The sequence below is a fragment of the Vigna unguiculata genome, chromosome 10 (genome assembly GCF_004118075.2).
Source record: "Vigna unguiculata cultivar IT97K-499-35 chromosome 10, ASM411807v1, whole genome shotgun sequence".
Lineage (NCBI taxonomy): Eukaryota > Viridiplantae > Streptophyta > Magnoliopsida > Fabales > Fabaceae > Vigna > Vigna unguiculata.
The window spans coordinates 38,969,568-38,993,439 of record NC_040288.1 but is presented as its reverse complement, the minus strand read 5'-3'; the positions used below and the strand labels follow the sequence as shown (position 1 = coordinate 38,993,439).

The 23,872-nt window shown below is 34.0% G+C and overlaps 4 protein-coding genes across 7 annotated transcripts; 2 read left to right on the top strand and 2 right to left on the bottom strand.

The window, feature by feature from the left end:
- The first annotated feature begins 3,285 nt into the window (after positions 1 to 3,285).
- LOC114166745 (probable phospholipid-transporting ATPase 4) lies at positions 3,286 to 10,661 on the top strand. 4 transcript variants are annotated; one of them, XM_028051536.1, is made up of 11 exons: positions 3,286 to 3,367; positions 4,225 to 6,164; positions 6,310 to 6,420; positions 6,735 to 7,011; positions 7,093 to 7,181; positions 7,304 to 7,391; positions 7,465 to 7,695; positions 7,971 to 8,096; positions 9,113 to 9,211; positions 9,351 to 9,542; positions 9,628 to 10,661. In XM_028051536.1, the coding sequence occupies exons 2-11, from the start codon at positions 4,345 to 4,347 to the stop codon at positions 10,294 to 10,296; spliced, it is 3,702 nt and encodes a 1,233-aa protein (XP_027907337.1). In that variant the 5' UTR covers positions 3,286 to 3,367; positions 4,225 to 4,344; the 3' UTR covers positions 10,297 to 10,661. The 4 variants fall into 4 exon arrangements, with proteins under 4 accessions (XP_027907337.1, XP_027907335.1, XP_027907338.1 ...); XM_028051534.1 differs by having other exon boundaries at positions 3,349 to 3,575; XM_028051537.1 differs by having other exon boundaries at positions 3,349 to 3,575; positions 7,486 to 7,695; positions 9,628 to 10,296.
- Positions 10,662 to 11,368: 707 nt separating this feature from the next.
- On the top strand, positions 11,369 to 15,709 carry LOC114166900 (casein kinase 1-like protein 2). Its single transcript, XM_028051776.1, has 14 exons — positions 11,369 to 11,693; positions 11,793 to 11,833; positions 12,184 to 12,253; positions 12,361 to 12,509; positions 12,596 to 12,691; positions 12,772 to 12,842; positions 13,362 to 13,423; positions 13,520 to 13,583; positions 13,662 to 13,746; positions 13,843 to 13,969; positions 14,104 to 14,186; positions 14,270 to 14,330; positions 14,547 to 14,689; positions 15,070 to 15,709. Exons 1-14 carry the CDS (start codon positions 11,618 to 11,620, stop codon positions 15,373 to 15,375), a joined length of 1,434 nt encoding a protein of 477 aa, XP_027907577.1. The 5' UTR covers positions 11,369 to 11,617; the 3' UTR covers positions 15,376 to 15,709.
- Positions 15,710 to 17,900: 2,191 nt separating this feature from the next.
- LOC114166902 lies at positions 17,901 to 18,647 on the bottom strand. Its single transcript, XM_028051778.1, has one exon. It carries the CDS (start codon positions 18,514 to 18,516, stop codon positions 18,157 to 18,159), a length of 360 nt encoding a protein of 119 aa, XP_027907579.1. The 5' UTR covers positions 18,517 to 18,647; the 3' UTR covers positions 17,901 to 18,156.
- Positions 18,648 to 20,477: 1,830 nt separating this feature from the next.
- On the bottom strand, positions 20,478 to 23,613 carry LOC114166901 (eukaryotic initiation factor 4A-10). Its single transcript, XM_028051777.1, has 5 exons — positions 23,389 to 23,613; positions 22,592 to 22,661; positions 22,375 to 22,481; positions 21,741 to 22,171; positions 20,478 to 21,313 (listed from the first exon to the last, which is right to left on the bottom strand). Exons 2-5 carry the CDS (start codon positions 22,657 to 22,659, stop codon positions 20,678 to 20,680), a joined length of 1,242 nt encoding a protein of 413 aa, XP_027907578.1. The 5' UTR covers positions 22,660 to 22,661; positions 23,389 to 23,613; the 3' UTR covers positions 20,478 to 20,677.
- Positions 23,614 to 23,872: the final 259 nt, after the last annotated feature.

Here is a 23,872-nt window from a genome sequence, read left to right as displayed (position 1 = left end):
AGTCTATTTTACACTATATTGCATTAAGGATAAGGACAAGTGTTTAGAATCATCTAGCGATATCAACTAAGTTGTTTAATCTTAAAATCAAGTTTTATCGAAATTCAAAGCAATGATTTTGATGGTCATTAGATACATTATTCTACATGTATAGTCATGGCCTATTCATCTGCTAAGGCTATGTTTTGTCTCTGTTTTTGTAATTAGTATAATGTTTTTATATTTATTTATTTTTTGTTGATAAAAAAAATAAAATTCAAGAGTGTAAGTCCACATATAACGATTTGATATTGATTTAACAGTTTAACATCCATTATCAAGGAATTGAAAATCATACAATAGATGTAACTTATTTTAAATTTTGTATTTTTTAGTAATGTTCCAAATTCAATATATGAAAAAAAAAATTCATGATTACAAAGAAAGATTAGTCAGAAGAAAACATCTTTAAATTTTCTAGATATTTATTTTTAAAAATATAATCAAATGTAAAATTAAATAAATTAATAATTAATTATACCCGTGTAATATATATATATATATATATATATATATATATATATATATATTTTTGTTCATATATATGGTTTATAGTCATGGTCCTGATTATAAACATTTGTGAAACACCTGCGAACAAGCATGACAAACATGATTTTGCCTTTATGGTTGGGTTATATATATTTTGTCATATATGAATTATGGTTATAGTCATTGAGAGATTGTAGTTCTATATGGTTATATGACATTAGTCTTACACATATAAGACCTTTGACACAAGTTTTAAACCAAAACCTTAAGACGATAGTGTTATGAGTCTTTATTCTTATATAGTGTTTAACTTGTCTATTATATCCAATGTAGGATTTTGACTCACACTTGAACTATTCCCGACATATATATATATATATATATATATATATATATATATATATATTATAAATATGAATTTTACTACTTTGAATATCAAGTATTTATAAATTTATATTTAATTAATTTATTTTATAAAAACTTATATTAGTAAGTGTTAAAATAATAATTTACTATTTTTAACTTGTAAATTAGTTTGTAGATAAGAAACATAATTCTTTAATAGGTTTATTGAGCGGGAAAAGTGTTTGAAAGGTGAAAGTTTTTGAAAGTAAACAAAGGCGTTTCTAGTACAGATTATAATAAATTAATTATTAAGAAAAAAATTTAAAAATGTTGCTAGTTATGGTATCTTTATTATGAAAAAACCTAAGTTACCACAGTAAGAACTTTTGCAATCGTTGGAATCTGGCTTTCTACAATCAGAAATATTATTTAAAATGATCGTGTGTTGTGCCCTAATCATTCTTGCACATTTTGAAGGTTTAAAAGTACATTAATTCATTGATGAATATCTATTTAACGTGAAGAAATTGTTTGTATAACACGTTACTTAGTTATGATGGAATTGTATCAAATATCATTTTACCTTCTAAATACCACAACGCCGTGTTTTCGAATTCAATACGAATGAGATAAAACAATAATAGATAATACAAAAAAATTGATATCACGTAATATAATAGCTATAATAGATATATAATTATTTAGTATTTAAGCAACAAGATATTACATTTGAACTACTATTTCATGTATCTACTTTTAAGAATGTGTCAATTTAGTCCTAATTTTTGAAAGTATTTTAATCAGGTCCTTTTCAGACAAAAAAATACTAAAGTCGTTAACTTAATTCATGACATTTACTACTAAATTTTAATATAAATATCAATACTTAATTTTCTAAGTCATTTTAAATATCAATACCGTTAACGGTATTAATATTTTTTATTTTTTTGCTAAAAATAACCTAGTTTAAACATCTTTTCAAAAGTTGTTACTCAATTGACATATGTTTAAAAATAGGTATCAAAATGATACATCTAAATAAAAGTGAGTACTGTTCCACTAATTAAACCAACTACTATATAGGAAATCCATGCAAAAGAGTACACTTCTTGAAGGCATTATAAATTAATAATTTAAATATGATAATAATAAATTTAAAAATAAATGAAAAATCAATAAAAATAATAATGATAGAAAAAAATTTATTGTACTAATAAAAAGTGTTCAAATTATTCTACGGGTATATAAACTAATTTAAAGTTCAATATAAATCGGTATATCTAATATCTTTAAAATGATTTAAATCGAAATTTTAAAATAATCAATAAGCATACCCATTTAATAAGAACCACACTAATTCAACGAATCTAAAACTTTTACAATACTTAAGTTTAAAAATTATTAAGTATAAACACGCAAGAAATGCCTTAATATAATATTTACAATAACATATATATATATATATATATATATATATATATATATATATATATATATATATATATATATATATATCTCTCTTTTATTGTTGAATCATACATTTTTTATATCAATATTATATCAATATATAATTGCTTGAATAAATTACAGATTACAATAATTTTAGTAGGCTTAATATTTTTAAATACAAAACACATTTAAAAAAAATATAATTAATTATCTCCCTCACTTTCCATACAATTAGATTTATGACTAAATAAAAAAAAATATAATTTTATTCATATATTCAAAAAATATTAAACAATATCCTCTACAATTTAAATTACTCATTTTTATCTCTATCTCATACTTTGAATAATAATCTTAATGTAGTATTGGCTGTTGGCACGATTCTTTCCTTCGTTGACGAAGGAATGAACATACGACAAGAAAATACGGTAATGGCTCCAACTTCTATTATTTTAAAATTTCAAAAGACAAAAGGTACTTGAAGATAATTTTTTAAAATGACAACTCTCATTCTAATTATTTATAATAAATAGCAAGTGTCATTTATTTATTTATTTATTTGTTTTCATATTTGTTGATTTTCTGCTTATTTTTATACATTTTTAGACTTCGTGTTGTAAGAATAACTACACTTTCTCATGTTTGGTCAAACTATGTAATTATTTTTTATTTATTAGCTTCTAATTCATTATTATTTTATTATTGTTGCATTTAGATTGCACCTAAATTTCTGCCTATACTACAGTTTCTGACCTATATTGCAGTTAGTGGCAGAGCATATGAGAAAAAGTTGCATTCAGGGGTTGCCACGTAGGACAAAACAAAACATGGTTCTTCATAATTCGAAATTTAAATTAGAAATCAAGAATAATAAATTGTATAAATATTGGAACACCCAAAAAATAAAAAACCATATTTTCCCATTCTATTTGTTACCCAAACCCAAAAAAAGTTAAAAGGTAAAAAAAGGGGAAAAAATAAAAATGTGTCGAGGGACCGAAAATTGCTGGCATCAGAGGAGGGAAAGAAAAAGAGTGTATGCGATGTGAGACTTTCTCTTTCTCTCTCTAAACTTTGTTTTTCTTCTCTCTTTCGATTTCATTCACTATTCTTTCTCTTTCTTCATTTTGTCTCCTTCCACGATCTGCAACGAACAACACGCGTGGCGTGACTCTGCTTCCTCTTCCCTTCTCTTTCGCATTTTACTGCATTGTTACGTTCGTTGCACACCATGAACGGGGCCCTCCCGTTCGGTGCGTGTGCTTTCCTCTCTGTCATTTTTAATTTCTTTTTGTTTTAGCTGTGAGAAACTGAAAATTCTTTTTGTATTCAATTTGGTGGATTTGGTTGCACTGAATCTTCAATTAGCTGGCATTGTTGTTGATAATCGGTTACGCTTCTAGCTGGATCATTATTGTCGTTAGGAAAATTTGGAAACAGAAGATAAAATAAAGTACAACGTGAACCACGTTGGTTTTTCTTTCAGCTTTTTTTGAACGCATTTTGTTCTGTCTGAGACGCTGACATGACGTTGTTTAGCTCATCGATTTGAATTCTTGGATTTCGCAGACCTGGGCAAAGGAACGAGTGTGTTACAGGATCTCGTGTTTCTTTGTTCTTTTTATTGATATTATTCTTGTTTTAATTTTTAGATATTTTTGTTTAAAAAAAAAATATGACATCGGAGAATGTCGTGGGTTTAAATTTGAATTTATGTTGGAATGTTTGTGCATTTTCTGGTTTCACATTTTATTGTTTGCGTGTATTCCGTTTCTTGTTCTTGGGATTGAGTACTTGCACTTTTGATTTATAATTTATTGTGGATTTAGTAGTATGATGCTTGCAATGATCAGTGTTTATGTGATCTTGGTGAATAATTCTGGGTTTTTTATGTTTTGGTAGGTTTTAAGAGAACAAATTGAGGACAAGGGGCAGGTTGATGGTTCAAGAGATTTGGGTTTCCTTGTTGCTGGGAATGTGTTAAGTTAAATATAACTCTACATTGAGCTGAATTCTGGTTAAATGACACGGGGGAGGATAAGGGCGAGGCTCCGGAGGAGCAATCTTTACACATTTGGTTGCCTTAAGCCTTCTACTCTTGAGGATGCACCTCATCCACTTCAAGGTCCCGGGTTTTCGCGTACTGTGTATTGCAATCAGCCTCTTCTTCATGAAAGGAAGCCTCTATATTACTGCAGGAATGATATATCCACGACTAAGTACAATGTTCTTACGTTTGTCCCCAAGGCACTCTTTGAACAATTCCGTAGGGTTGCTAATATATACTTCCTTTTGGCTGCGTGTCTCTCGGCCTCTCCAATTTCACCTTTCAGCCCACTGAGCATGATTGCTCCTTTGGCATTTGTTGTGGGGCTCAGTATGGCAAAGGAAGCATTGGAAGATTCTCGTAGGTTCGTTCAGGATGTCAAAGTTAATCGCCGAAAGGTTAATCGTCATAAAAGCGAGGGTAGTTTTAGTCCCAGGTCGTGGCAGACCATTATGGTTGGGGATGTGGTAAAAGTGCAAAAGGATCAATTTTTTCCAGCTGATTTGCTTCTGCTGTCATCGAGTTATGAGGATGGTATATGCTATGTGGAGACTATGAATTTAGATGGTGAGACAAACTTGAAGGTGAAACGATCTTTGGAGTCTACCTTGAATCTAGACAATGACGAAGTTTTTAAAGATTTCACTGGAACAATACGTTGTGAAGACCCAAACCCGAATCTTTATACATTTGTTGGAAACTTAGAGTATGAGCGCCAGATTTATCCTCTTGATCCTAGTCAAATTCTTCTCCGAGATTCTAAGCTCAGGAACACTGAGTACATCTATGGGGTGGCCATTTTCACTGGTCATGACAGCAAAGTCATGCAAAATTCTACAAAATCTCCTTCCAAACGAAGCACAATAGAAAAGAAGATGGATTATATTATATACACCCTCTTCACTGTCCTTATTTTGATATCTGTTATTAGTTCCATAGGATTTGTCATCAAGACTAAGTACCAAACCCCAAGTTGGTGGTATTTAAGGCCGGACAATATAGAATACCAGTATGATCCCAACAAAATTGGAGTAGCTGGAATGAGTCATCTGATTACTGCGCTCATTCTTTATGGATATTTGATACCCATTTCACTTTATGTTTCCATCGAGGTAGTAAAGGTTTTACAGGCTACCTTCATCAACCAAGACATTCAAATGTATGATGACGATACTGGAACTCCGGCTGATGCACGGACTTCAAATTTGAATGAAGAGTTGGGTCAGGTAGATACTATCTTGTCAGATAAAACTGGAACTTTGACCTGCAATCAGATGGACTTTTTGAAGTGCTCCATTGCTGGTATTGCATATGGTGTGCGTCCCAGTGATGTTGAACTTGCTGCTGCAAAGCAGATGGCTTCTGATACTGAGGAACCTGATTCAGATCTTTCCAATTTTCCCCTGCCTAAGGCGAAAGTGCGAGTTTCATGGGATGATGTTAAAAAAGATGAAGAAATTGGACTGGAGGCTGTTGTTACTTCCAAAGGAGACGAGGATCAAAAGCATGCCATAAAGGGATTTGGTTTTGAAGACGACCGTCTCATGAATTGTAATTGGTTGAAAGAGCCCAATGCTGACGACCTTTTGATGTTCTTCCGAATCCTAGCAGTTTGCCACACTGCCATTCCTGAACTGAATGAGGAGACCGGTGTTTATACGTATGAAGCCGAGTCACCCGATGAAGGGGCTTTTCTTGTAGCAGCAAGAGAATTTGGCTTTGAGTTTTGCAGAAGGACTCAATCAAGTATTTTTGTACGTGAAAAGTTTTCTGCTTCTAGACAAGTGGTTGAAAGGTCAGTACTCACAAAAAAATCTTATGTTCTTCTACTTCCCCCTCCAGGTCAGCCTGAATCAGAGAAGTTCCAAAACTTGCTTTTGCTTTTAAATTTTTTCAAACGATTTGCCCCCTACTTATGTACTTTTGGGTGAATTCTACAGAGAGTACAAACTTTTGAATCTGCTGGATTTTACTAGTAAAAGAAAACGTATGTCAGTGATCGTGCGTGATGAGGAGGGCACTGTCTTTCTTATGTGCAAAGGGGCTGACAGGTTAGCTTGCAGAATCTGTTATTCTTGCCTTGTGCCTATAGTTTCATTATTTATCGTTGTTAATGACCAATAGGATCTGTATCTTAAAATTTACACTAGAATTAAGGAAATGGAAATCACATTCAAGCCTGAGGATTTTAATCTTGTTTACCACCACTAAAATGCACCATGCATTAGAATAATCACCGCAATTTCCTGCTTCCAAAAGAAAGAAGCCACTAAAGTGCACCTCACATCCACATGAGTGCTTTTAGATATCTTCAGCATCTCTCTTTAAACTTTGACATCCATTCTTTTATTGCTTGCTTATGCAGTATCATATTTGATCGAATGTCAAAGAATGGAAAAAAGTATTTAGAGGCTACTACCAAGCATCTAAATGAGTACGGAGAAGCTGGTTTGAGAACACTCGCCCTGGCTTATAGAAAGCTTGAGGAGCAAGAATTCTCGGCTTGGAACAATGAATTTCAGAAAGCCAAAGCATCTGTTGGGGCTGAAAGAGATTCAATGCTTGAGCGAGTATCAGATATGATGGAAAAAGAGTTGATTCTTGTTGGGGCTACTGCTGTGGAAGACAAACTGCAGAAAGGGGTGGGCATTGTCTTTCTGTATAGTCGATATTTCTTTTCTTCTACAAATATTCAACCAAGTTAATTTTTTGGTTCTCTGCAGGTTCCCCAATGTATTGATAATCTTGCTCAAGCTGGTCTTAAGATCTGGGTGTTGACAGGTGATAAGATGGAAACTGCAATCAACATTGGGTCTGTCTACCACAAATCATTTGACCTTGTGAAATTAATTCCTGTTCTAATAATTAAGGTTTAACTTGTTCAATAATGCCTTTGCAAAATGATTATGAAACTGTTTTGTTTTTGTGGTACAGATTTGCTTGCAGTTTGCTTCGACAGGGCATGAAGCAGATCTGTATAACTACTCCGGTCACAGATTCTGTAACCAGTGATGTCAAACAGGTACCTTTTGTCATTGAGAAAGGGTAAAGGAGTTTACTTTATGGACTTGAGTTTCATCTGATGTTAGGCCTAGTTCTTTTGTTTAACACCCCAGGCCATCAAGGATAACATTGCGAACCAACTCACCAATGCTTCCCAAATGATAAAACTGGAGAAGGATCCTCATGCTGCATTTGCATTAATTATTGATGGGAAAACTCTGACATATACTTTAGAAGATGATATGAAGCTCCAATTTTTGGCATTGGCGGTTGATTGTGCATCTGTCATCTGTTGTCGTGTGTCTCCCAAGCAAAAGGCACTGGTAGGACTTTTTGCCTTTTCAGTTGTGATTTTTTCTGCCACATTTGTGCAGTTGCTTATTGGGGTTAAATTTGTGCATGACTACACACATGGATCCACCTGAGCTTGATAGGAAAACTTAGATCCAAGTTAAATTCAGATGGATCCATGAGTACGGTTGTGCACAATAGTCATGGCATCAGTTGATAGCGTTTTCTAACCTTTGTTGATGTATCAACTGTGAAAAATAATCTTGTTAATTGTTTTATGATGTCCACCTTCGTCTTTTGGCGTCAGGTTACAAGATTAGTGAAACAAGGTTCTGGAAAGACTACTCTAGCAATAGGTGATGGTGCAAATGATGTTGGGATGATTCAAGAAGCAGATATTGGCGTTGGAATCAGTGGGGTGGAAGGTATGCAGGTCAGTGGCATACAGGACTGGTTCTTTAAGCACAATGATGTCATTAAACTATCACCGTGAATGATGGCTTGATTTTAACATTTATTGCAAGTTGTAGTGCTGTATGTTGTGTTCCAGAAACAAAACCAAATTATAGATTTATGTTATTTTAATATTTTAAAAATTACACGGTTTAGAGAGAGAGAAGCTCTTGTGTATTTTTTGCATGTTTTGGCTCTATTTTCGAGCTAGACTATGGACCAGGCTTCTAGTCAATTCTTCCTATTAGCTATATTGTGATTAGTGCTTATCTAATGCAGTGGAGAAGTGGACTTCTCTTTGCATTTTAGTGATTACTTACAGAGTAATTTCTTCTATAAAGTGAGAAAAAGGTTGGACTCGCTTTGCTAGTAGTTATTTGCAGACTAATTTCTTCTATAAAACGAAGAAAAAGGTGACACTTAATGTGAAACTCATCTAGCACTATGCTACTACATTTTAGTCTTTCATTCATTTTAATATTAATATAGTTATGTTTGAATTCTAATCGTATTTAAAAGTTAAAATATTTAATGTCACGTGGGCAAATGAGTTGCAAGCTATTTGCTTTTGCTGTTCAGTCAGAAAACACAAGCACTGGAAATCCTTACTAACCAACGTTTCTTATCAATTAATTATTATATGCTAATTGTAAGTATACGCAAATACTAGCTTGGTTCATTGTGACAAGTTTTTGTTCTGACTGCTGAATATGGGCTGAAATAGGGATTATCAACTATTTAAATGTACACATTTATTGTTGTAGTTCTTAGAAGATATTTTGAATTAGTAACTTTGTTTGATTCCAAAATGATGTTTGCATAATTAATCTCATGTAGAATATAGTTTGGTCAGAAACTATAATTGGTACGTGTACATCCGTTAATCGTCTTTTTCATTCTTGCAAGACAACAAAATGCACATTATGTTTATGTTTATGTTTGGAATCTTGTAAAATTTCTGCAAGTTGTAGACTCAAGCCTGCAACTTTCTTCCAGGCAGTGATGGCTAGTGACTTTGCGATTGCCCAATTTCGATTTCTAGAGAGGCTTCTGGTAGTCCATGGACATTGGTGTTACAAGAGAATCGCACAAATGGTAATTCATTAATGATCATCTTAATCATTAACGATACATTGCATAGGATAGAGAATCATGGAATAATTTTAGTTTGTATGTTACTATTTCGAATTGGTTCCTGTATTTCTTTTCTGAAGTGTTATGTTAATTCATGCAGATATGTTATTTCTTCTACAAGAATATTGCATTTGGCCTCACCATCTTCTATTTTGAGGCTTTCACAGGCTTCTCTGGTCAATCAGTTTATGATGACTGGTATATGATATTGTTCAATGTTGTTCTGACATCATTACCTGTTATTTCACTCGGTGTTTTTGAACAAGATGTTCCATCAGAAGTTTGTTTACAGGTTTGTTCTCTTGAAATGTCTTGTGTGTTTCTTAGATAGTAGAATAATAGAACTTACCAATGAGCCTGTTGGTTGTGCTTTCCAGTTTCCTGCACTGTATCAACAAGGACCCAGGAATTTATTCTTTGACTGGTATAGAATATTGGGATGGATGGGCAATGGTCTCTATTCCTCACTCATCATCTTCTTTCTCGTGGTCACCATCTTCTACGACCAAGCATTTCGTAGTGATGGCCAGATAGCTGACATGGCTGTTGTTGGGACCACTATGTTCACTTGCATAGTCTGTGCTGTCAACTGTCAGATTGCGTTGACAATGAGCCACTTTACATGGATTCAGCACCTGTTTGTATGGGGAAGCATATCCACTTGGTACATCTTTCTCATATTGTATGGAATGCTTACTCCAGAATTATCCAAGAGTGCCTACCAAATACTGGCCGAAGCTCTTGGTCCTGCGCCTAATTATTGGATAACAACCATTTTAGCTACAGTTGCTTGTAATCTTCCTTATTTTGTCCACATTTCCTACCAAAGATGTTTTTATCCCATGGATCATCACATTATCCAAGAAATTAAGTACTACAAGAAGGATATTGAAGACCAACACATGTGGACAAGGGAGCGTTCTAAAGCCAGACAGGAAACCAAGATTGGTTTCACCGCAAGAGTGGAAGCAAAGATCAGGCAACTGAAGGGAAGGCTGCAAAAGAAGCAAGCTTCCATAGCTATTTCAGCCCCATCCCCATCGTGACACTATACATAATTTAACAGTTTTGGGTATTTTTAGGGTTGCTCATATTGTTTGATTCAATGGGTGGTGAATTAAAGACCCATTCACTACGGAAAAGCATAGAAGTTGCTGCTGTATGTAACATATTTACGTAGAAGTGTCAGTGTGCAATTCTCTTACCACATGGTTATGATTCAATTGACCTTGAAGAAGTGAAACAGCTAAGTTGTACTGTTAGTATTTTTCCCCCTCTTCTTGAGCTAAGTTTTTTTTTTTTTTTAATAGTTTTATTTGGTTAGAACATCAAATCCCCAAAATTTTCTTCCAAAATGGATGAAGTCCACTGTGTATTCTTTATACTATTCAAATTCTTCGCATTGACTGTATTTATTTCATTGGTGGGTGAGGGGAGGTTTAAATTTCTATCATTGAAGAAGTCGTGACAGAAATAAAAGTTGCAGGATACCAATATTTGTGCTGCATTAATTAAAAACGTCATGGGAGGTTTCTATTCGTTTATTGACCAAGTCAGTGGTTGAATTGAAAGCTTTTGTGCTGGCACCCATTCAAATTTCATTGAAACATTAGTCCAAGATAATTATGCAAGCATAACAATAGAAGAAAACAATCTTCTTTACTTGCATTTACTTTTCCAGAACAGATAGTGAATTAGACAACACATTAATACCAGATGTACATTGACTTAAACGATGAATAATTTGACTTGGTCAGGTTTAATAGATCACCTTTTCACAAACCACTTCTTTTATTCGCATGATAAGATTTGAAATTTTGTTTACGAAAACGTAAAATGAATTATATTTAATTAGCCAATAAATTAACCACTACTTTATTCAACTACACTAAATGTTTGAAAAGTATTTTGAAGAAATTTATTTGAAGAGGATTAACTTGTTACTTATTTAATTTCAATATATTAATAGTTTTTATTTAATAACTTATTTTTAATTTTATAAAAGACAATTATTTAAGCCTTTTTTAAGATAGGGACAAATATAAGATGTGGAAATATATTCCCGAAATGAGAAGAGGAATTAAACGTCCAAAACAACGTCGTTTCTTCCTTGCAAAGAAAACAAAAAAGCTGGTAGGTTGAGGAGGGTAAGTAAGCGTGTGACACACAACCATCATTCTCACTCTCTCCGTCTCCGCTCTCTTTTATCCGTTTCTCTTTCCCGATTTTGCCCTTGTTTTTTCCTCGTTTCCCCATTTTGCCCTCTTCTTCTCCCATGACCTACTTCAACTCGTAGCTAGCTACACTCCGCGTTCGCTTTCCCAATTCCAAATTTCAGTTTCCCAAACCTCTTAGGGTTTCGGCCGAATGGAAACTCGAGTTGGGAACAAGTTCCGTCTCGGTCGGAAAATTGGCAGCGGATCCTTCGGGGAGATCTATCTCGGTGCGCTCTGCTTCCACTTGCTTCTCTTTTTTGCTTATTTACTGCGGATTTTCCTATTTACGTTAATTTGTTTTGCTTATTTTGCTTGTGTTGCCGCAGGAACTAATTTTCAGACGAATGAAGAAGTTGCGATTAAGCTTGTGAGTTTTTGGACTTACGATGTACCCTAATTTGAAGAAAAAAAAAGTTTAACATCTTTGTTTTTTGGTACTCCTGTTTGGTTGCTGAGAAATTTAAGAAGTTGCAGAATTAGGAATTGGAAAATTTCAGTGACGCTGTATTGTAGAGTTGAAATTGGAGCTATAGGATGTCGAATATCTATTCGTTTGTTTTCTATTTCTAACACGGGACTCGTTGGTTAATTTTCACTAATAAGTGCTTGGAAGTTAAGGTTTTTTGTTTCTTTCTGCTGCAAGATTGAAATTATTGGGTGAGGGGTCGGATGTGTTTAACTGAATGTTTTGCTGTTTTACTTTGGCTTTTTATTCAGGAAAGTGTGAAAACCAAGCACCCTCAACTGTTGTATGAATCGAAGCTGTATAAAATTCTGCAAGGAGGAAGTAGGCTCTCTTCTTGGTGAATTTGTCTTTGTGAAATTTTTATTTGTTGTTGGTTTGTGATGCTCACTCAGCTTAAATGTTTTTGGTTGGCCATTTTTATTTGGCAGATGGGATTCCAAATGTGAAATGGTACGGTGTTGAAGGAGAGTACAATGTGCTCGTGATGGATTTACTTGGCCCGAGTCTTGAGGATTTGTTCAACTTCTGTAGTCGGAAATTGTCTCTCAAAACTGTTCTTATGCTTGCTGATCAGATGGTAGGTTTTCCCCTACTGCGGAGACATCTTTCTTAATTCTGACCCACTTTAATTGATGTTGTTTATACATCTTAAACTGCTTACAGATAAATCGAGTTGAATTTGTTCATTCCAAATCATTTTTACATCGTGACATCAAGCCAGACAACTTCCTTATGGGTTTAGGGAGGCGTGCAAATCAAGTATGTGGTTAATTGTTGCTTTTTAAATTTTTGTCATGTTGTATATTTGATGTATCATCTTCGCATCTGCCTCATTTTAGGTGTATATCATTGACTTTGGCCTTGCTAAGAAATATAGAGACACCTCTACACATCAGCATATCCCATACAGGTACTTTACATTTATCTGACTTCATTCACCGTGGCTGCACAGTTCAACTTCAAACAGGTTCCAACTTTTAGGAATAGGGGAATGCACATCTGCTGTTATGGCAAAATCCTTTATCGGGATATTATAAAATTTGTAACTGTTTATGTGAGATTTCTTGTTAAAGAATAGAAGCTTTGAATTGATGTCAATTGAAGTTGTGAAGCTAATTCAGCTTGCACTGGAACCTTCTATGCTTGTGTTCCAACTATCAATAGCAATGTGTGTCCTTGCAATTTGTGAATGTGTTTCTTTAATCAATCATGACTTGTTTCTGTTACTTACACGAGTTGTATGAGTATTTCTTCTCTTCAATGATTTGTTATTAGTCTTTGTTTTTTATTTCTATATTATCAATTTACATAGTCTCTAAATTTTTTAAATTAATATCTAGATAGAACTTGATTTTTGTGTCTCTCACTCTGTTGCATTCTGTACTTTCATGATTTTCTGATAGTTTGACTTCCTTCTAATTGTTTGCAGAGAGAACAAAAATTTGACAGGAACTGCTAGGTATGCTAGTATGAATACTCATCTGGGAATTGGTATGCTCTTATGTCTTTCTTGATCAGTAACCTATCTTATTTCTTTGTGGAAGACAATTTATTTGGACCTGAAAATGTCATTTTCATGTTTTTTAGAGCAAAGCCGCAGGGATGATTTAGAGTCACTTGGATATGTTCTTATGTACTTTTTAAGAGGAAGGTCATTAGCCTCTCTCCTTTGTTATTTAATTTTTTATATTTTTATCACGTACTGTTTTTTCATTTGGATGTTCTGCAGTCTGCCTTGGCAGGGATTGAAAGCTGGTACTAAGAAGCAGAAGTACGAGAAGATTAGTGAGAAGAAAGTTTCTACTTCTATTGAGGTTTGATTGTGTAGTTAAGAAGGTTTTTTGGTTAATATCACATGTTCATATTTTGGTTCCAAATCATATCTGATTGTCTATTGGTTTTTTTGTTAGTCTCTCTGTCGTGGCTATCCCTCAGAATTTGCTTCATACTTCCATTACTGCCGGTCACTGAGGTTTGATGACAAACCAGACTATGCTTATTTGAAAAGACTTCTGCGTGACCTTTTCATTCGTGAAGGTTTGAGCCTCGTTCTTCTATATATGTTTTATTTTGGGATGTACCATGTTCTGTGCTCCTTGATAAAAATATTATAGGGACCAAATGAATTTTTATATGCCTTTCTTTGGGCTGTTGTTTACATCTTACACCAGGTTTCCAGTTTGATTATGTCTTTGATTGGACCATTTTGAAATATCAGCAATCTCAAAGTGCCACTGCCCCTGCCCGTGCCATTGTAAGCGCGATAACATGCTATCTCACTGTATTAGCTGATTGATTTTTGAGATTAGGTTAATTTAGTGGAAGTGACCCTTGCAGGGTCCTGCTGCTGGACCAAGTTCAGGCGTGCCACCACTAGCTGCAAATACTGATGGACAGGGTATTATTTTTCTTTTGGCTCCATCTTTCTGATCTATCGATTATTTACCTTGATTGAGATGTTTACAGACAGACTGTTACAGTGTGGTAACCATTCAATAATCTGTCAGTTATAATGTGATGTTTTTTGTCCCTTTTACTTTGTCATTTGACTCATCCTTGTTTTTCTTTTTTGATATGCAACTCTAGCTTATTTTTATGGGCGTCTTCTTTGTAGGTGGAGAGGATGGTAGGCACAATAATTGGTCTTCATCAGATCCTACTCGTAGGAGAAACCCTGTACCTTTTGCTAATGATGGCGTGTTATCGAGACAAAAGGGTCCAGCTATATATGACTCAACTCAACCTAAAGATGTTATGGTGCGTGTATTTATTTGTGACATTGTTGTTACTTGTGCTGTGATGTCATGATATTTCTTGCAGAAAGTTTAAAGATGATGGTTTCTTTATGCATTAATTTTCCGAATTCTTAAATACCTTATTTTCTTGTCTGTATTGCGTTTATTTACAGATGAAGCACTAAATAAATACGTAATATAATATTCAAAACTTAGCTTTATGTTAGACATTTTATATATCATTCCCTGGACTTGTAAATTCTTCAGACTTGTGATTGCCTTGTCATTTCAAAGTTCTAATCATATGTGATCTATCTTACAGGTTGAGGTTATACTTGTTTATCTGTTTATATGGCAATTAGTTTTCGTGTTACTCACGAATATCTGTGCATGGTTTATCAGTTGTCAAGCTCTAATTTTTTCCGGCCAAGTGGATCAGCAAGGCGAGGTGCTGTCTCAGGCAGCCGAGAATCCCGTGATGTAGTTGTTGGCAGTGAGACTGAGGCTTCTCGTCCTCTGCCTCTGGATTCAAGTCAGGGAGTACTTCGTAAAATGTCTGTTCCTGGTGCTCAGAGAAGTTCAGCAATCACGTCTTCTGAGCACAACCGTACATCCTCTGGCAGAAACACATCGAATATAAAGAATTTGGAGACAACTCTTAGGGGTATTGAGAGCCTACATTTCAATGAAGAGAGGGTACATTATTAGTAGCTACCACTCTCCATGATCACCTTTCTTCTTTGTAAATTCTAAAAGGCTTATACTCTTTTTGACGAACTAAGGAGTGAAATGTTGTCTATGCATGTGTTGAAGAAAAGCTGCGAACAAGTAAGGAAGAATTATGAATTATCCCCCTTAAGTATACAATAATAAGATATGCGTAGGCAGCTTCCTAACTAAACTGACCTTGTAAAAGGCTTCGTCTGTGCATACGCTGTCATACTGACAAATGTTTTGTTTCACCTTTTCATCGTTTTCCATGATTGGTTTGATATTTGTTCATGTCTGGTTCTCTTTCATTGATAAACTATTAGTTGGGAAATTATAAGATTTCTTGAACAAGAGAGTTGTCTCTTTTTAATGTTTCTCTGCCACAACTACTGAATCCTCGGCCTCAGTTGTTCAGTTCTGATTACATGTTACAGAAACATCCTCAAATATAAGCTATTTATGTAGTTACAATGTATTTAAAGTGCAACCTTTTCATATTGTTATTTGATTTTGAACTCCAATTTATGATAAAATTATTAAGTTCGGTGATAATTTATATAATAAATTTGAATATATAATTTGATGAGTCTTGACTCTTTCAAACTCTATTAAATATTCTCTTTTTAACGTCAATTTCACGTACCAGTCGAAATTTGTGTTGACTATGTCAAATTACAGCTTGTATTTTAATATTTTGTAAATAGAAAATATAATTGACACATGGATATTTATTTATTTATTTACTATGAATTTTAATTATATAAAAGTTAATATTGATCTTGCATGCTAATGAAGTAGATATTTTTCTTCTGACATGACATCGCCAAGGTTCAAATCCTGATGTGTTGGTTAAGAGATACAAGTCTTCATAATTTATGTCAACGAATGTAGATAAACTAAACAGTAGTAGCAAATAACACTTTTCATTATTTTCTACGCAAAAATATTTTCTTGAATGCCGTTTCATAACAACTTTGAAATCAAAGCTTGAATGCCGTCCAATTATAATTGTTAAATATTTGAAAGTCATAAGCAATTAAGATTGAATTGCAACACAAGTCCTTTGTTTTCCAATTCAAATAAAATAAACAATATATCAGTGACTTGAACTTTGCGCGTTTCATTTTGATACCCCAGTGTAAGTATTGTACATAATCAACTAATTGTATAATGCTTTAAATACGTTCTGTGAAGTAATTATCATAAAAATTGACGATTTTTAATGATACATTTTTATTGCATAAGAATTATTCAAACTGTATATATTTTAGTCAAATTCTCTTTTTCAATATTATGTATCCAATTAATGATAGAGAGAGGCATTAGCATGTGTTTAGGCTTATAGATCATTCATTATTCCTTAGGCTTGTCACCATCCAAGAAGCGCTTTCCATGGACTCCCACTTGTGGGGCTGTTAGGATCATATAGTTTGAACTAATTAATCAATGGGTAATCGTATTTTGCCACCCAAAATTCTTTTATACTCATTAACACTATTTTTTACTACCCTTCGTTATTTTTTTTTTCTTTAAAAATACAAAAGTTCACTTTTGTTATCATTAGTGTAAAATAACATTTTTCCTTAATCAAGTTAAGATATATTGTAATAGTGAACGCACCTATTATATTATGTTGTACACTTCAATGAAAATTCCATTTTCATTCTCTCATCAAAACTGTGTAAACTTTAGCACACTTCTTCACTATAGATGCGTAAGTCTTGTCCTAATTCTTCTTGAGTGTTGATATCACATGCAAGAGTGAAACAGAGTGAATAACACAACCAATTCTTTCTTCAACTAATTGGCTTTATTGATCTCTCTGCATTTTTTTCTCTGCCTTTCATTTGATACTCCTTTCTTAGTTGAAATTGTATAGTCCCCTGTACCATAATACAAAAAAAGCATTGAAATATGACTGGAGAAAATCATGGAATATCTAATAATAGCCGCTAGGACATAGCTTGGCACCCCATATAAAAGTTTCAAAACTTAAACTAATAGTTGCACCCTTTTTTTCATCTGGCAATTTGCTAATGGGAATGGACAAGGAATAGTGTTGCTGAAATTCAAGTTAGAGTCTAAGTTTCATGTGGATAAAAATCAAAAGCTTGAACACCTATAAAAATGTTGTCTTAAAATTTTGGATTGAAAGTGGTGTCAATCTCTTATACATCACCTTTATGTAATCTCTCTCTATTGAATCCTTTCACCACAACAACACATACAAAAAAGAAACACAAACACTTTATCTTAATGTTTTAAATTGAAAGTGATCTTAATCCCTTATCTGGCTTGGGGTAATATCTCCCTAATGAAGTCTTCCTAGAAAAGAAAAACTTCAAGTCTGAAGTTATCATAAATCCTGATTAATCTATGCAGCCAGGATTTATTAATTTTTCTTATAAATAAAAAGTTAAACTGTGTCCCATACTTTCACTCACAAGAAGGCCATTTAGTATTGTTCTTTTTTTTCTCTTTATGACTATCAAAATAAAATTGTACAGCGATCGGCCAAACTCTAGTTAGAAACCATGAGCATGCATTACTATTTGGAAATTCAGCATCAATCTGCTAAACCAGATCAGGCCTCCCTTAAAGCTTAGAGGAACTTCATGGAGTTCAATACATTAGAGATGTTTTAGCCTTTATAAGGAAGAAAATTTGGTTTAAACAGATTCAGAATCCACCTTAAAACAAGTAAATCACAACAAGGGAATACAAAACACAAAAAAGTAGTATGTTACTATATATTCTGCATAACTATATACCGATTGATCACCACCATCCATGAACAGCTTGTGTATATGTGTTCTTGATCCACCTTAGACTCTTCCTCAGTGAGCCTTTCATTTTTCCTTCCACAGAATATATTTTATAGCCAGCCACTCTCTTCTTCCTCTGCAACTCAGGGTCATTGAAGCTCCAACTTTTTGATACTTTGTTAGCTGTGTTTTTCCCTTTATCCACCTTCACTTCCTTCTCCTTACCTATCTTGCATGGATATGCAGAACCCCCATAACTTGCACTGTAACTGTAAGACCTCAGATCCTGCATACCTGTTGGAGCCACCCTTCCTCCATTGTAGTTTTCAATCTGCAGACTCTCACTTCTGCATGATTTGGATCTGAATTCCATGGTGAAAACCACACTGCACAAACACAAGAGTGAAGAACTAAGGATGTGTAGCTTTAAGGAGAGAAAGAATGAAGCTAAAAGAGATGGTAGGTTGGTCGGTTGGTTGGTTTTGCTTTTTTCTTGTTGTATTATATTAGTATTGTTCATTGCTTCTCTTTCATAACTTCATATAATCAAATCTTTGAATAGGAGACAGATGAAAAAGATAATGTTATTCTTTGTTTTGTCGTTTTTATTAATGGAGTCTGTGGGGGCATTCAACATGGTATAACTGTTTAAGGTATTCTGGTTTGACCAACTCTTACACGTGTAAGTGATAAAACTGGTTATGCCCTTTTCCCAAAATACAAGTTAATGCACCGCCCTCTTAGCTAAAGTTCTGAACTTGCAAAAGCACATTAACTTCGTATAGTTCTTGAGGTTACTATTGATTTCTTCAGAAGTATTAATTGAGAAGTTAGATGAAGAGCTGAACTTTACTAGTTCAACCTTCTTCCTCCACTTTTAAGTTTCTTTCACTGATTATGTTCCTTGAGATCAAGATTCTACATTTACATTAATGGCTTTTGAATCTGGTGTTATGCACATAAGTGGATAAAAAACATAAGTAATAAAGAGATAAGACATTCATGTGTATATAAAGTGAAGGTGTGACAGAGGAGGCTCCCCCATTCCTGTTATATATTTTTACAAAATCTCTGTTCATGAAAAAGCAAAACACTCTGATTTTTTTAGTCAATTGTGGTCCACACTCCACATCTGAAATAGTATCTTAAAATCTAATGAATCATCCCACATGTTTGTGTCTTTGGCATCACCAATCTAGGTGAAAATTTCAAGTACTTGTATATATATACGAAAACAGAGCTTGAAATTATTGACAAAAGAGGCAAAAGGCATGCAAAATGTTTTCAAGGGTAATTATTTACATCTAATAAGAAAAATGACTTTAATATGGTTCATCAATGTAGCTACCTGCCAAAATGAAATTATTGTATCAACCAAAGGAAATTCGTAGAAGAAACTAACAGGTTTCATAGACTTCTGTTATTTTCGTAGCACCAAGTGACTAATTTCAATACCAGAAGTTTCTTCTTTTTCTTGAGTTGATTTTAGAGTTCTGTACCAAACTTTATCTCAAAGTTTTGGTTGAAAGTGCATAGTAATATTCGTTATTAGTATTATCAGTGTCAGTACCTACAATTGAAGCAATCCTCTTCATACTAACTGAACGATATTATTCGCATGCTGTCATATTCTTAACCTTACTTCAATAATTCAGCACTGAAAGTAATGTTTGCATTGTATAGATTCTGAGTAAATATATCTTTTTATCATTAGTCTGAAATACTGAGTGTAAAATAATAAAAAAGGAAAAACCAACTCTTTAAGAAAAATAAATTCACAATACATTTCTTTATTTTACGATTTTTCCCTATAAAGTATTTTAACTATTTATAGAAGTTGATTTACAAATCTATTTATGATAAAAACTTTCAACTATCGATTTGATGTAATTCAAATTTTATATTGAATTAAGACTAAATTAAACTGATATGGTTAGCCACTAAAGTTGTAAAGCACTTGTAGCAAATAAATCTGTGATTAAACTTTCCAATCAGATTATATGGTTCACAGAAATCTAAAAGATTTTATGCATCCCTTTCAAATTTGACTCTTATCTGAGTCAAGAACATCTGAAATCGTTTTTCCCATGGATCAAATTAATATTAATACGTTGCACATCAATAGATTTAAAAGCCAGCAAATCGAACTCTGCCATACTATTAGAAATTTGTTTAATTTTCAAGACGGTTCTATTAAAAATAGTTAACTGAAATCTGGTTTAAAACTAGCATGCTCAAAAGATTCGCAACTGCAGCCTGTGGGGTGTGTTCATATCATTGTAAATTGCAATGGAAACAGACTGTGCTGCAAAAAAAGAAATACAGATAAGACAATAAAGTAAATGCAGGCTTCAAACAACAACCTGCTAATTAATTGATTGATTAAACAAAATTTATAGAATCCAATACAAATAGCATCAGATCATATGTCTTTGATCTCTAATGTGGATAAAATATATAAAGAGAGAGAGAATGAGCACAAGATAACAATAGAAAAGGGCCTGATGACTTAACAGAGAACAAAAATTAACTCATCAGAGCAAATCAGCAACATTTGATGGCAGCTCCTCTACAGTCACATTGTAGAACTTCTGAATATCAGACAGCATTCTGGAATCATCAGCTGTGACAAAGTTTATAGCAACTCCTTTTCTTCCAAACCGGCCACTACGGCCTATGCGGTGGAGATAGTTTTCAGGCTGGGTTGGCAGATCATAGTTTATGACCAGGGACACTTGTTGCACATCAATGCCACGGGCCAGAAGGTCGGTGGTAATGAGAACTCGAGACGAGCCGGACCGGAATTCACGCATGATGATGTCACGTGTGTTTTGGTCCATGTCACCATGGGTGGCAGAGACTGTGTGGTCATTGCTTCGCATCTTATCAGTGAGCCAGTCGACCTTGCGCCTGGTATTCACAAAAATGACACTCTGGGTGATAGCCAGAGTCTCATAAAGGTCGCATAGTGTCTCTAGCTTCCACTCTTCCTTGTCAACATTGACATAAAACTGTTTGATACCCTCCAGGGTCAGTTCATCGCGCTTTACCAAGATTCTCACTGGCTTATTCATGAACTTCCTTGTAATCTCAAGGGCTTCTGGTGGCATTGTAGCAGAGAAAACCCCAACCTGAATTTTGGATGGCAGCAGCTGGAAGATGTCATAGATCTGCAACACCAACCAACATATTCTCAATGTCATGAATGAAAATACAAAACTTTTACCTTTCTCACGGATAAGCATATTGATTGAAGAACAGAAAATTCCTGTATCCAGTCCAGATGAACAAATATTGTATTTTGTCTCATAACCCTCCCCATCTATGTCATGCATTCAAATTAAGCTAGATTGGAGGTAATAAGTGCAATATACCATATTATAGACTCCTATAGAAGATAATGAGCATAGGCCTTCACTGCATAAAGGTTTTGGACAGTAATTAATCTATTTGTGCTTTATAAACATAAGGGAATTCACACCTCAAACTTCCAGGATATTTACCAACAAAAGAAATAAGATAATCAACAAGTACATGAGAATCAAGATTGGTGCACTAATTAAATTGTGGAAAGGGGAAACTAATCAGAACAAAAACCTGATCCTTGAAACCTCGTGAAAGCATTTCATCAGCCTCATCCAAAACAAACATCTTTATGTAATCTGGGCGGAGAGACTGCCTCCGCAGCATGTCAAACACACGGCCAGGAGTGCCAACAACAGTGTGGACACCAGCTTGGAGAATGCGCTGATCCTCACGGACACTAGTTCCACCAACACATGCATGAACCTTAACACCAAGGTAATCACCAAGAGCTCGCATAACTTTCTCAATCTGCTGTGCTAGCTCCCTTGTTGGTGCCAAAACCAAAGCCTGGCACTGAACCAATCCATAATCAAGCTGCTGCAAAATTCCAGAACAGAATGTTGCTGTCTTTCCTGTTCCAGATTGAGCCTGTTGAATCACATCCAGACCCTTGCAGAAAGGAACAATTCCTCTTTGCTGGATTGCAGAAGGCCTCTCAAAACCTTAAGAACAGCAATAAAACACCATAAACACAACAATAAACTTAAAAGAATTTTAACGAAACTGCATATAACTTCAATCAATCTGCCACAAATTAATTTATTTATGCATTTAATTGAATGCTAAAGATTCTCAAAGAGCAATTGGCAAAATAACAAATATGAATAAGCACTTAAACTAAGAGGGTCAGTCTGCCAGTAGGTACCATAAGCATATATGCCTCGCAGAAGATTTTCTTGTAATCCCATTGCATCAAAGCTGTCGTAGACTTCATCATAAGAGGTAAAGAATTCTTGCCCATCAGTGGACAGCCTGTGTATTTAATTTGCAAGACAATAACAGAAATAGTACATTAATAATTAATTAATAAATAACAAAAATATTACAATACTACATGTGAAGAGTACAGTAAAGGAACTTACAATTCAGTCATCTTAGCATCATATTGGCGACCATCAAATTGTGTTCCTTCTGGAGCCAAACCTGCCATAACTGGAAAAAGCGAAACCTCTGTCAAAAAGGAAGACCATACACTCAAATAATAAGGCGAAACTGAAACAGATAACAAAGGAATAGTTGCAAAACAACACAAGAACCAGATATCATACAAATAACTAAACCACCAATACCTCCACTAGGAGTTTCTACTGGATATGTATAAAAAAAAAAAAAAAGACATCCTCCACTGGGCATATTTAACAGAAGAAACAAACTTGAAATACATACAGGAAGAACTGCAAGCATTAAACTTCTGTTTGTCTCTGATCTCACGAGATTCACAGGGCAAAAAGGATACATATCATACCCAAAAACAGATCTTTCAGTGTCGAATACCCACTTTGCTCACTCCTCCATGATTCAGTTTAACAGTGCCAAAATCAAACTTAAACTAAACAACAAAAACGAAGTGATCATTGGAAACTTAAGCTCGCTTAGAGTATAACATTTCATAGCATCAGAAAACGAATCAACATTTAATTCTGCTGATAAAAAGAAAAACCTATCAGACATGCACTACCCCCGCAATCCCTTAAATCTAAAAACACGATCTTTTTGTCCAGGAGCTTAACGCACAAATAGATAACGAATCTCAAACTTCTGGGTAGAATTAAAATGAGAAAAAACACATAGATCACGCCCAGATTCATAGCAGAGAAATAGAATGAACAATGAATAATTAATCAAATAGAAAAGAAAAAAAGAAAAGAAAAATAGATACCTGGTGGAAGCTTGAAGGGTTGATATTGGAATAAGGAAAGAGAAAAAAGAGCAAAGGGGTAACTCCTCGGATCTGCACCGTGGAGTTAAAGGGAGGCGAAGGAGAGGGAGAAGGGAGTGTTATAGGAACGAGGAAAGAAGGGGCAAAACAGTAAATATAGCTTTCCACGTTTACCCTTTCAGATGCCTTCTGGGATCAATCAATAATCATATATAACATCCTTTCTTATTCTTATTTTCTTCTTTTATTTTGATTTTTCATTTGATATTGATATAGATATAGATAATGAAATAATAACATGATGTGATAAGATATTATAAGGAAGATTTTATTTATTTATTCTAAAAACGACCAATAAAAATACTTCAAAAACATATTTTAATTTCTATGAAAATAAACAATGTCACTTATAATACAACATTAAAAATAAACAAAATATTGTAATATCTCTAAAATAAATTGTACAAGATTCATATATATATAT